This window comes from Heloderma suspectum, chromosome 1, assembly GCF_057233095.1.
Source record: "Heloderma suspectum isolate Gila_16-S chromosome 1, 16-S_ref, whole genome shotgun sequence".
Lineage (NCBI taxonomy): Eukaryota > Metazoa > Chordata > Lepidosauria > Squamata > Helodermatidae > Heloderma > Heloderma suspectum.
The window spans coordinates 388634274-388647740 of record NC_139458.1 but is presented as its reverse complement, the minus strand read 5'-3'; the positions used below and the strand labels follow the sequence as shown (position 1 = coordinate 388647740).

The window sequence follows — 13467 nt, the reverse complement described above, 5'->3', positions numbered from 1 at the left end:
AGGGCTGTCCTCTGTAAAGTAGGACACCTGGCCACCTTCATTCCCATCTGTCAGACAGGCAACAATGTCATGGAAAGAAAGGAATAGAATCGCCTTTCCCCCTTCCTATATACCATTAGCGACTCAGTAGACAGATAGGTTGATTAGATTTTATCGCACAATGGCATCTAGGCCATATATTACACTAGTCTGTGTTGCAAACAACCTTTTCAGCATTTCCATTCAATTCATGCAACAACAACAAAACGTATTATTCTGTCAGCAGTCAGGTCCCAGTAATTCCCAAGTTCTTAAAAAAAAAATAAAAATCAGTGGGTGGCAGGGAGAGAAGGACAGCCAGCCTATATCTACTGATCTATTGATCTATTGATTGTCTGTCTGTCTGTCTGTCTGTCTATCTATCTATCATCTATCTATTAAAAAATGAAAAAAGCAAACAAATGAATGTCTTCATCCAGAAACAAAGCTAGGCCTACATGGTGCAGATTAGGTGGCTGGGTGTCCATATAAATTCAGTGAGCAGTTGAAAAACATGGACACTTGAGCAACACGAACTTAACAGTGAGGGGAACACTGCAAAGCACAAACATTGGTATGTGTCTCCCTTCAGTAGGTACTGGTCTCTATGGACTCCATGCAGGGACAGCCCCACCATTAGGCAGAGAGAGGCAGTTGCTTCAGGCAGCAGATGCTCGGTGGTGTGAGGGGGGCAAGTGGAGGACAGAGTTGTGTATCCCAAGCAGCCTGCCATGCACCCTCTAAGCTGGCCTGCTGCCTTCAGGTGAGGAGATGGAGGCTGTCTCATCACCACTGTTGAAGCAAGGTTCAGCTGCCAGTCCTTCATAGAAAGTACTTCATAGAATCATAGGGTTGGAAGGGGCCTACAAGACCATTGAGTCCAACCCCATGCTCAGTGCAGGAAGCCTGATTCCCAGGTGGTCTCCCATCAAAATACTAACCAGGGCTGACCCTGCTTAGCTTCTGAGATCAGGTGCATCCAGCCTCACTCCCACAATCAGCTTCTGTAGAGGGAATGGAGGTGGTGCCCTCTTGTTCTTCACTTCAAGCAGCAAAATGTCTTGAGCCAGCCCTGTCTCCATGTTCAGTTCACAGCTGAGCCAGGGCAACTTCCTCTACCAGTGGTGCTTGAGGCATGCATTTGACCTTGGTTGGAATATTGGTTTAAGACCATGAGCAATAATAGCTTTGCAGTGGGACCAATGTGTTTCACCTTGGCTATCAAGTCTAACCCCTGACTCTGCTTCTGCAGCTACTAGGCCATTCAAAACACCATTCGTCCTTCTCTCCCTCTCTTTTACACATAATACATAGATCAGAACACAATTATCCTATGATTTTCACACTTCTCTGAATTTTCCAATACTGTTTTTGGCTCAAAAAATATACCAAAAACACATACAAAAATGCATATTTAGGTTAAAATGTGTGCAAAAATGTGTATTTGGGAGGGGGGAATTCAAACATAATGAATTTTTGTAAAAAAATAAATAAATAATTCACAGATTGATGCAGAAAAACTAACAGGCCCTCCAGATGTTTCTGGACTTCCACTTCCATGAGCCTCAGCCAGCATGGCATTTGCCCAGCTAGCTGGGTTGGATGGGACTTCTAGCCCAACAACATCTGGGGAGCCAACGTTTCCCACCCCTGCCATAGATGGTGGGGACCCAGTGGCCTTCCAGATATTGCTGGACTTCCACTCCCATCCAACCCAGCCAGCTGGGCAAATGTTCAGGGATTAACTGATGTTGTTTTTACGCCACACTATAACAAAATCCCCTTCATGGATCACTGCCTTGTTGTGGCGAAGGGGCTTGCGTAACTCAATGAAGCCATAAGCTATGCCGTGAAGGGCGACCCAAGACGGACAGGTCATGGCAGAGAGTCCTGACAAAATGTGGTCCACTGGAGAAGGAAATGGCAACCCACTCCAGTATTCTTGCCAAGAAAACCCCATGGAATGTATCACAAGGCTAAACGAGATGACGCCAGAAGATGAGCCCCTCAGGTCGGAAGGTGTCCAATATGCTACTGGGGAAGAGCAGAGGGAATTTCCAAGTAGCGCCAGAAAGAGTGAAGCGGCTGGGCCAAAGCCGAAAGGACACTCAGCTGTGGATGTGTCTGGTGGCGAAAAGAAAATCCGATGCTGTAAAGAACAATATTGTTTAGGAACCTGGAATGTCAGATCAATGAATCAAGGTAAGCTGGAGGTGGTCAAACATGAGATGGCAAGATTGAACATCGACATCTTGGGAATCAGCGAACTAAAATGGACAGGCATGGGCGAATTTAATTCAGGTGACTATCATATCTACTATTGTGGGCAAGAATCCCTTAGAAGAAATGGAGTAGCACTCATAGTGAACAAAAGGGTGGGAAAAGCAGTACTGGGGTACAATCTTAAAAATGATAGAATGATCTCAGTACGAATCCAAGGCAAACCATTCAACATCACAGTAATTCAAGTCTATGCCCCAACCACTGAGGCCGAAGAAGCTGAGGTTGATCGGTTCTATGAAGACCTACAACACCTTCTAGAACTAACACCAAAAAAAGATGTCCTCTTCATCATAGGGGATTGGAATGCTAAAGTAGGAAGTCAAGAAATCACCGGGATAACAGGCAGGCATGGCCTTGGTGTACAAAATGAAGCAGGACAAAAGCTAATAGAGTTTTGCCAAGAGAACATGCTGATCATAGCAAACACTCTTTTCCAACAGCACAAGAGGCGACTCTACACATGGACATCACCAGATGGTCAATATCGAAATCAGATTGATTATGTCCTTTGCAGCCAAAGATGGAGAAGCTCTATACAGTCAGTAAAAACAAGACCTGGAGCTGACTGTGGCTCAGATCATGAGCTGCTTCTTGCAAAATTTCGGCTTAAATTGAAGAACGTCGGGAAAACCACTAAACCGTTCAGGTATGACCTAAATCATATCCCTGATGAATATACAGTGGAGGTGAGGAATAGATTTCAGGGATTAGACCTGATAGACAGAGTGCCTGAGGAACTATGGACGGAGGTCCGTAACATTGTTCAGGAGGCAGCAACGAAATCCATCCCAAAGAAAAAGAAATGCAAGAAAGCCAAGTGGCTGTCTGATGAGGCTTTACAAGTAGCTGAGGAAAGAAGGGAAGCGAAAAGCAAGGGAGAAAGGGGAAGATATACCCAACTGAATGCAGAGTTCCAGAGAATAGCAAGGAGAGACAAGAAGGCCTTCTTAAATGAACAATGCAAAGAAATCGAGGAAAACAACAGAATGGGAAAGACTAGAGATCTCTTCAAGAAAATTGGAGATCTCAAGGGAATGTTTTGTGCAAAGACAGGCATGATAAAGGACAAAGAAGGCAGGGACCTAACAGAAGCAGATGAGATTAAGAAGAGGTGGAAAGAATACACAGAAGAACTATACAGGAAAGATCTGAATGTCCCTGATAGCCATGATAGTGCGGTCACTGAACTTGAGCCGGACATCCTAGAGAGTGAAGTCAAGTGGGCCTTAGGAAGCATTAGTAACAACAAAGCTAGCGGAGATGACCGTATTCCAGCCGAGCTATTTAAAATCCTAAAAGATGATGCTGTTAAAGTGCTGCATTCAATATGCCAACAAATCTGGAACACTCAACAGTGGCCACAAGACTGGAAAAGGTCAGTTTACATTCCAATTCCAAAGAAGGGCAACGCCAAAGAGTGTTCAAACTACCGCACAATTGCGCTCATTTCACATGCCAGCAAGGTGATGCTCAAAATCCTACAAGCTAGGCTTCAGCAGTATGCGAACCGAGAACTACCGGAAGTACAAGCTGGGTTTAGAAGAGGCAGAGGAACTAGAGATCAAATCGCCAACATTCGCTGCATCATGGAGAAAGCAAGAGAATTCCAGAAAAATGTCTATTTCTGCTTCATTGACTACGCTAAAGCCTTTGATTGTGTGGATCACAACAAACTGTGGCAAATTCTTAAAGTGATGGGAGTACCAGACCACCTTACCTGTATCCTGAGAAACCTGTACAAGGGTCAAGAAGCAACAGTAAGAACCAGACATGGAACAACCGATTGGTTCAAAATTGGGAAAGGAGTACGACAAGGCTGCATATTGTCACCCTGCTTATTTAACTTATATGCAGAGTACATCATGAGAAATGCCGGGTTGGATGAATCAGAGGTCGGAATTAAGATTGCTGGGAGAATTATCAACAACCTCCGATATGCAGACGATACCACCCTAATGGCAGAAAGCGAAGAGGATCTAAAGAGCCTCTTGTTGAGGGTGAAAGAGGAGAGTGCAAAAGCTGGTTTGAAACTCAACATTAAAAAAACTAAGATCATGGCATCTGGCCCCATCACTTCCTGGCATATAGAAGGGGAAGAAATGGAAGCAGTGACAGATTTTACTTTCTTGGGCTCCAAGATCACCGCAGACGGTGACTGTAGCCATGAAATTAAAAGACGCTTGCTCCTTGGGAGGAAAGCTATGGCCAACCTAGACAGCATAGTAAGAAGCAGAGACATCACCTTGCCGACAAAGGTCCATCTAATCAAAGCTATCTCTCCCGGAGTGTGCTCAAGTCCATATTCATTGCATCCGTGATGCTATCTAGCCATCTCATCCTCTGCTGTCCCCTTCTCCTTTTGCCTTCAATCTTTCCCAGCATCAGGGTCTTTTCCAGGGAGTTCTCTCTTCGCATTAGGTGGCCAAAATATTTCAGCTTCAGTATCTGTCCTTCCAATGAGCCCTCAGGGTTGATTTCCTTTAGGGTGGACTGATTTGACCTCCTTGCAGTCCAGGGGACTCATAAGAGTCTTCTCCAGCACCACAGTTCAAAAGCATCAATTCTTCGGCACTCAGCCTTCCTTATAGTCCAGCTCTCACAGCCATACATTACTACTGGGAAAACCATAGCTTTGATTATACGAACCTTTCTCAGCAAGGTGATGTCTCTGCTTCTTACCATGCTGTCTAGATTTGCCATAGCTTTCCTCCCAAGGAGCAAACGTCTTTTAATTTCATGGCTACAGTCACCGTCTGCGGTGATCTTGGAGCCCAAGAAAGTAAAATCTGTCACTGCTTCCATTTCTTCCCCTTCTATATGCCAGGAAGTGATGGGGCCAGATGCCATGATCTTTGTTTTTTTAATGTTGAGTTTCAAACCAGCTTTTGCACTCTCCACTTTCACCCTCAACAAGAGGCTCTTGAGATCCTCTTCGCTTTCTGCCATTAGGGTGGTATCATCTGCGTATCTGAAGTTGTTGATAATACTCCCGGCAATCTTAATTCCGACCTGTGATTCATCCAAACCGGTGTTTCTCATGATGTACTCTGCATATAAGTTAAATAAGCAGGGTGATAATATACAGCCTTGTCGTACTTCTTTCCCAATTTTGAACCAATCGGTTGTTCCATGTCCGGTTCTTACTGTTGCTTCTTGACCCTCATACAGGTTTCTCAGGAGACAGGTAAGGTGGTCCGGTACTCCCATCTCTTTAAGAATTTACCACAGTTTGTTGTGATCCACACAATCAAAGGCTTTAGCGTAGTCAATGAAGCAGAAATAGACATTTTTCTGGAATTCTCTTGCTTTCCCCATGATCCAGCGAATGTTGGCAATTTGATCTCTAGTTCCTCTGCCTCTTCGAAACCCCGCTTGTACTTCCGGTAGTTCTCGGTCCGCATACTGCTGAAACCTAGCTTGTAGGATTTTGAGCATCACCTTGCTGGCATGTGAAATGAGCGCAATTGTACAGTAGTTTCAACACTCTTTGGCGTTGCCCTTCTTTGGAATTGGAATGTAAACTGACCTTTTCCAGTCCTGTGGCCATTGCTGAGTGTTCCAAATTTGTTGGCATATTGAGTGCAGCACTTTAACAGCATCATCTTTTAGGATCTTAAATAGCTCAGCTGGAATACTGTCATCTCCGCTAACTTTGTTGTTACTAATGCTTCCTAAGGCCCACTTGACTTCACTCTCTAGGATGTCCGGCTCAAGTTCAGTGACCGCACTATCATGGCTATCAGGGACATTCAGATCTTTCCAGTATAGTTCTTCTGTGTATTCTTTCCCCCTCTTCTTAATTTCATCTGCTTCTGTTAGGTCCCTGCCTTCTTTGTCCTTTATCATGCCCGTCTTTGCACAAAATGTTCACCTGAGATCTCAGATTTTCTTGAAGAGATCTCTAGTCTTTCCCATTCTATTGTTTTCTTCAATTTCTTTGCATTGTTCATTTAAGAAGGCCTTCTTGTCTCTCCTTGCTATTCTCGGGAACTCTGCATTCAGTTGGATATATCTTCCCCTTTCTCCCTTGCTTTTCGCTTCCCTTCTTTCCTCAGCTACTTGTAAAGCCTCATCAGACAGCCACTTGGCTTTCTTGCATTTCTTTTTCTTTGGGATGGATTGAGTTGCTGCCTCCTGAACAATGTTACAGACCTCCATCCATAGTTCCTCAGGCACTCTGTCTATCAGGTCTAATCCCTGAAATCTATTCCTCACCTCCACTGTATATTCATCAGGGATATGATTTAGGTCATACCTGAATGGTTTAGTGGTTTTCCCTACATTCTTCAATTTAAGCCGAAATTTTGCGATAAGAAGCTCATGATCTGAGCCACAGTCAGCTCCAGGTCTTGTTTTTCCTGACTGTATAGAGCTTCTCCATCTTTGGCGGCAAAGGACATAATCAATCTGATTTCGATATCGACCATCTGGTGATGTCCATGTGTAGAGTCGCCTCTTGTGCTGTTGGAAAAGAGTATTTGCTATGATCAGCGTGTTCTCTTGGCAAAACTCTATTAGCCTTTGTCCTGCTTTATTTTGTACACCAAGGCCATGCTTGCCTGTTATCCCGGTGATTTCTTGACTTCCTACTTTAGCATTCCAATCCCCTATGATGAAAAGGACATCTTTTTTTGGTGTTAGTTCTAGAAGGTGATGTAGGTCTTCATAGAACCGATCAACCTCAGCTTCTTCGGCCTCAGTGGTTGGGGCATAGACTTGAATTACTGTGATGTTGAATGGTTTACCTTGGATTCGTACTGAGATCATTCTATCGTTTTTGAGATTGTACCCCAGTACTGCTTTTCCCACCCTTTTGTTCACTATGAGTGCTACTCCATTTCTTCTAAGGGATTCTTGCCCACAGTAGTAGATATGATGGTCACCTGAATTAAATTCGCCCATGCTTGTCCATTTTAGTTCGCTGATTCCCAAGATGTCAATGTTCAATCTTGCCATCTCATGTTTGACCACCTCCAGCTTACCTTGATTCATTGATCTGACATTCCAGGTTCCTAAACAATATTGTTCTTTACAGCATCGGACTTTCTTTTCGCCACCAGACACATCCACAGCTGAGTGTCCTTTCAGCTATGGCCCAGCCGCTTCACTCTTTCTGGCGCTACTTGGAAATTCCCTCTGCTCTTCCCCAGTAGTATATTGGACACCTTCCGACCTGAGGGGCTCATCTTCCGGCGTCATATCTTTTAGCCTTGTGATATGTTCCATGGGGTTTTCTTGGCAAGAATACTGGAGTGGGTTGCCACTTCCTTCTCCAGTGGACCACATTTTGTCAGAACTCTCCACCATGACCTGTCCGTCTTGGGTGGCCCTACACGGCATAGTTTATGGCTTCACTGAGTTATGCAAGCCCCTTCGCCACAACAAGGCAGTTATCCATGAAGGGGCACTGTGTTGGGTGACAAACATTATGTTTATTTGTTCATTTTTTTGATAATAGAAACATAAAATGAGGAATCCATATCCTTCTAGAAGCAAAAATGTTCCAGGCACAAACAAAGCTGTTTATCAGCATCTTAATTTGACTTTACCTGTTGGGTGTCTGTTGCTGTTGACTCTGGGTGATCGCCTCCAACTCCCAAGCAGTCTGTGCCATTCTCCAACACTTTCTGCTCTCTTTCATGGGCTCCGATAGTCTCTGGGGAAGTGGGGATGCTCTGAATAGGTGGCATGGGTTTGGAAGTGATCAGCAGTCTTTGAGAAGCAGATCTGGAAATGGCTGGTTTCAGAGCAAGTCCCTTGGGACCAGCAGAGTCTAGCAAGCCTGTAAATACACAACACACACAATGAATGTGACATTTCACAAGCTGGAAATACTTGCAGACTAATTCTGAGCTTCAATATCTCTCAGCTACAGTGAGTAGATCACACAAAGGATGATCAGAGGTTTGTACATCTGTTTGGGAACAACCGCAAAACTGGAAGATGCCCTTAGAAAAAGCAGCAGGGGCCTTTTCCCTCTCCAGCAAATTGCATACCCCATGCTCATCCTGCAAGAATCTTCTCCATCAGCCAGGTATATAGGCATGTTACCAGGATGGGGAAACCCTATAACAATTGTGGGCTCCTGGAACTGGATCCATGGTACAAGTGTTTCCCTATCTCTGAGATAAGTGGCAAGTGGGCATATGCCTCTAGTTGGAATGAGGGAGGAAAGGTGGCTTTAAAATATTTTTGATGGCAACCCAGAGGAGACACCATCTAGTGGTGGATGTGGATCACCCGCCTACAATAGCTAGATGGCATCCAAAATTAGAAACAGAACACCAATGAAGGCTGCTTCATGCATTACATTTTTGAAGTGTATCTGAAAGCGTTGTGTGTGTACATCTCAGCAATGCAATAGGTGCATGCAACAACAAGTATGTGCTTTCACCAAGAAGCCGAGATTGGTTGTGGTGCCTTACTGCATCTACCCATGGGGGCAGACCAGACTGTGTTGTCACATTGTTGAGAAGCAGCCCTGGCTGTTGGAGCTAGAAATGGTTGGTGCTGGGCGGCTGAATGTAGACCATGGCTTCAAGTAGCATATGCTGATGGCATTATAACAGCACTATTGAATCTCTTTCAGAACCAAGGGCCAAATTCAATTTCAGATAAGCTTTTGGGAGCTGCATAGTGGTGAGCAAGACCAGATGCAAAGAGGGTGCTGGGAATATTGCAACCTCATCTGTAAGTTACTGGAAAGGGGCAATGTCGCAGTTAGTTAGTTCATGGGAATTTTGACAGCTAGCCTCAGGATCTCTGCAGCCTACAATGTGGTTTCCTGTGATTTCTTCCTTTTGCTCCTCCCCTTCCTTCCCTTTCTTCTCTCTCTCTGACCTCCTCCATCTCTGGGAGCACATATGTTTGCTCTCCCACTCCTGCTGATGTAATAGAAAATTGGACTGAACAAACTCTTTTGAACCTTTAGGCTGTACCTGCATTGTATATGCAAGAACATTTGTGAGTAAAACTGTTTTCCTTTCTTCACTAAAGAAGGGTATGGTCTCCCTTATTGTGCTAAAATAGCCTGTGTGCATGTGGGGCTGGTAAACGCTCATTCCATTTTGCCTTTTTGTTATTTTCTGCTAATTGCCTTTCTAACAGGAGGCATCAGTTCACTACCAAATAATCTCATCAGGCAGCAGGGCTAAAGGGTGAGGCCAAGATACCAACCAGCAGGCCAGATTTGGCCTAAAGGCCTGAAGTTCATCACCCCCCTGTTATAGCATCACCCACTAGCATATTGGTGACCAAGCCTGCACTTCACAGCACATTGATCCAGGACAAGTCTTTGACTTTAACTATTGATTGATTGATTTGAAGGATTTTTACCCCACTCTTCAGCTGAAAAGGCTGACAGAGTAGGCTACCTTAGAGAATTACATTCAGTTTTCAATGCAAGCACCTTGTGGGCATCTGCTGCCAGACCAGTTGACTGTTTTATGTAGGGATGTACGAAAGTCACTTACCATTCTGCGGATTATTTTTAGGGGAGGGAGGTGTTCCATCCCTCCCTCCGGAATCCTCGACGGGAGGGAGGCGATCCGTTCCTCCCCCCGGAGTGGAGCAGCTGGCCAGGCCCAGGCCAGAGCCGTCCGCAGCCGGATTTCCGGCCGCGGAGGGCTCTGGGTAAAACAAAAACAAACCGTGTACGCAAATGGCGGTGGCTACGGCCGCCACCATTTGCGTTCCTTATTTTTGGCAGTCTTAGTCTACGTAAATATTTACGTAGACTATTACGGCGAAAATAAAGGGGAATGCAAATAGCGCCTGCTACGCTATTTGCGTTCCCCTTTATTTTCGCTGTCATAGTCTACGTAAATATTTACATAGACTAAGACAGCCAAAAATAAGGAACGCAAATGGCGGCGGCCATAGCCGCCACCATTTGCGTATGCATTTTTTTTTAACCCAGCCATGGTAGGCTACGTAAATCTTTACATAGCCTATCACATCTCTGTAAAAAAAAAAAACCCTCCAGACTGCAAATGGTGGCGGCGGCAGCCGGTCGGAAGACCAGCCGCCTCAGCTGCCACCGCCGAAGCCGCCGCCGGAGCCGCCGCCACCTGGAACATCCGCCCCAGGTAAGTCTCGTCCCAGGGGAGATCCGCGGGGGGGCAGACCGTTCCACCACAGATTTCGGAGGGCCGAATGCACTGGCATTCGGACTCACCGAGATCCATGGCGGAATTCTCTGACATCCCTAGTTTTATGTAACAACGTAAGATTTTAACCATTCTGCATTTGTTCAGTTTAACATTGACTTTAATGCAGTGTTGAGCCTTAGAGCTAAGAACCAATTGTTCAAGTCCCATGGCCCCATTGGGTAAGTCTCAGTTCTCCATCTGTAAAATGGGAATAACAGCAGCCTACCCAAAGGGATTGTTGTAAGGTTGAAAGCTATGTGGATTTAAAGCTCTTCACATGAAGGGCTTTTCTACATGAGGCTTTTAACCCACCACTTTACCGAGGCTCGTTTCCAGATTCTTTGCAGGATTAAGATCGGCTCCTTCACATGTGTTTTTTTCTGTGGGTTTTCTTTCTCTTCCTTTCCTTATGTTCCATTACACAAGTCCTAGGTGGTACTGTCCTATAGTGGAATTGTGCAATCACCATTCACAAACAATACCAGACTTAGGGGTGGACGAAAGTCCCTTACCTGTCCTCGAAGGATGTTTGCGGTGGGGGGGAGGCGCTTCGCTGCTCCCCCCGCGAAGTTCAGGCCGGGGGGGAGGCTTCCCGCCTCGCCCCGGCCGAAATTCAGGCCGGGGAGGAGGCTTCCCGCCTTGCCCGGCCGCGAACATGAAAGTTAAAAAAAAAAAAACGCCCCCTGATAGGCTACGTGACGATTAACGTAGCCTATCACGGCTAGATCTGCAAAGTCAGCCGTGATAGGCTACGTCAATCGTCACGTAGCCTATCACGGGTGACTTAAAAAAAAAAAAAAAGCGCGTACGGATAATGGCGGCCCCCATAGGGAGCCGCCATTCCCGTTCCTTATTTGGTCACTGTAGTCTACGTAAAGATTTACGTAGGCAACGCTAAGGCGAAAATAAGGGCAACGCTATTTGCGTTGCCCTTATTTTCGCCGTAGTCTACGTAAAGATTTACGTAGACTACAGCGACCAAATAAGGAACGTGAATGGCGGCTCCCTATGGGGGCCGCCATTATCCGTATGCGCTTTTTTTTTTTTAAGTCACCCGTGATAGGCTACGTGACGATTGACGTAGCCTATCACGGCTGACTTTGCAAATCTAGCCGTGATAGGCTACGTTAATCGTCACGTAGCCTATCAGGGGGTGTTTGTTTGTTTTTTCTTTTATTACAATGGCGGCGGCGGCAGCCGGTCAAAAGACCGGCTGCCGCTCCCGCCCCGCGCGAACACCCGCCGAACCGCCGGCCGGACCCGCCGCCGGGAGGGACATTCGGCGAAGGTAAGTCCCGTCCCAGGGGGGGTGCGGGGGGCGGGGGGGTTCAGAGGATTTTTCCCCGAAACTTGTTCGGGGGGCCGAACCCATTGGCGCTCGGCCCCCCGAAGTTTCGGGGAGAAATTCTCCGCCATCCCTAACCAGACTTTCCTCATTAGGGGGGGAAAAAAACCTCCTAAAATGTTTGCAAAGCCCAGGAGGGGCCCTGGATGATGACGCCATCATGTAAAAGACCCACAAAAAACCCTAGTGTAGAAAGGCTCAAGAAGGTCATGATCTTCTTCTTCGTCATCATCATTCTTTTTAATCAGAATCAGCATCCACCATACCTTTATTTGATGCAAGTATGCCCTCAGACATTCTCCTCTTCTTGAGCTTATCCTTGATCTGAGCAGTCTCCATGGCTGCACTGCTTGCCTCCAGTTCACTAGGATCCTGTTTTGGCTGGGCTGCAGGTAGCTGGGAAGGGTCACCCATGGCCACGCTATCTGTGTTCTTCTTTGGAAGGCCGCTTCTGCTATCCCAGCTCTCCAGAGAGGAAATATACAGAGGTTCCCCTTTGCCTCCCCATAAACATGCTTGCTTCTTTAAAACCGAATGAAGAGATACTGTGGAGCAGTTTAATGAGAAGGGCTCAGTTACTCAACCAGTCCATATGTTGAGGAATTCACCTTAGCCCACCTGTTTACTTCTCCAGAGAACTAGATTCTAGTTACTAGAAGATTGCTGGTTATTATCATAATCATTATCAACATCATTATGGTGTAGTGGTTAGAGTGTTGGACTGAGACTCGGGAGATCCGGGTTCTAGTCCCCACTCGGCCGTGAAGCTCACTGGGTGACTTTGGGCCAGTCACTGACTCTCAGCCTAACCTACCTCACAGAGTGCTTGTGAGGATAAAATGGAGAGGAGGAGAACCATGTAAGCTACTTTGGGTTCCTTGCAAGAGGGGAGGAAAAAGGTGGGATACAAATGTCATAATAAATAAATAAATAAATAAATAGCGCCTCATCTACTAAAAAGCCATCAAGACGCTGTACAACAATCTAAAACAATAAAACCTAGTAACAATAAAAACAAGAACATTAAAAACAGGGCACAATCCCATGCATGTTTAGACAGGAAAGAGTCCTATGGTTCCCAGCATTCCCCTGCCAGCCATGCTGGCTGGGGAATGCTTGGAATTACAGGACTTTTTTCTGTAACCATGCATGGGATCACGCCCTAAAACATTAAAAATTACTAAATTGAAAAGGTGAGTCTTCACACCCTTTCTAAAGTCCAATTGTTGTTCTTGAGGGAGCGCATTCTGTAGTCTGCGGGCAACATAGGGGAAAGCCCTTTCCTGGGGCTGACAAACGACCCTCTGTGGGTCACCCTGCCCCCAAGACAGCCTCTTCTGCAGATCTTAGCACTCAGGCAGGTTCATAGCAAGACAAGTGGTCCCTTTTGGTCAAGATGGGCAGAGCTATGAGGGGAAGGCTCACCAGACCAGATGCAAAAGGAAAATGGGGCCCCTGTATCCTTCCTAATAGTGCAGAGAAAGGAATTCTGGCTAGTGTTGCTTGTCATGCAAGGGTTAGAGAGGCAGCATCTGCTGAGATTCCTCTTCTATTCATCCTGTCCTCCTGTGCATTTGGTCACCTTAATGGGCTATCTAAGTATTTGTAAGGCCATTGCAAGAGGAGCGAGAGAACTCCTGTGATGGAGAAATCCCTTTTTGGACACATTTT

General features: G+C 45.9%; 1 protein-coding gene across 3 annotated transcripts in view; it reads right to left on the bottom strand.

Annotated features, from left to right (window-relative positions):
* Positions 1–13467, bottom strand: part of TOGARAM2 (TOG array regulator of axonemal microtubules 2) — a 121175-nt gene that overhangs the window by 82245 nt on the left and 25463 nt on the right. For all 3 annotated transcript variants that reach the window (XM_084828603.1, XM_084828605.1, XM_084828604.1), the window contains 2 exons: positions 12063–12341; positions 7851–8083 (listed from right to left, as the gene is read on the bottom strand). In XM_084828603.1, coding sequence (XP_084684729.1) covers positions 7851–8083; positions 12063–12341 — 512 coding nt within the window. The remainder of the gene's footprint in view (positions 1–7850; positions 8084–12062; positions 12342–13467) is intronic.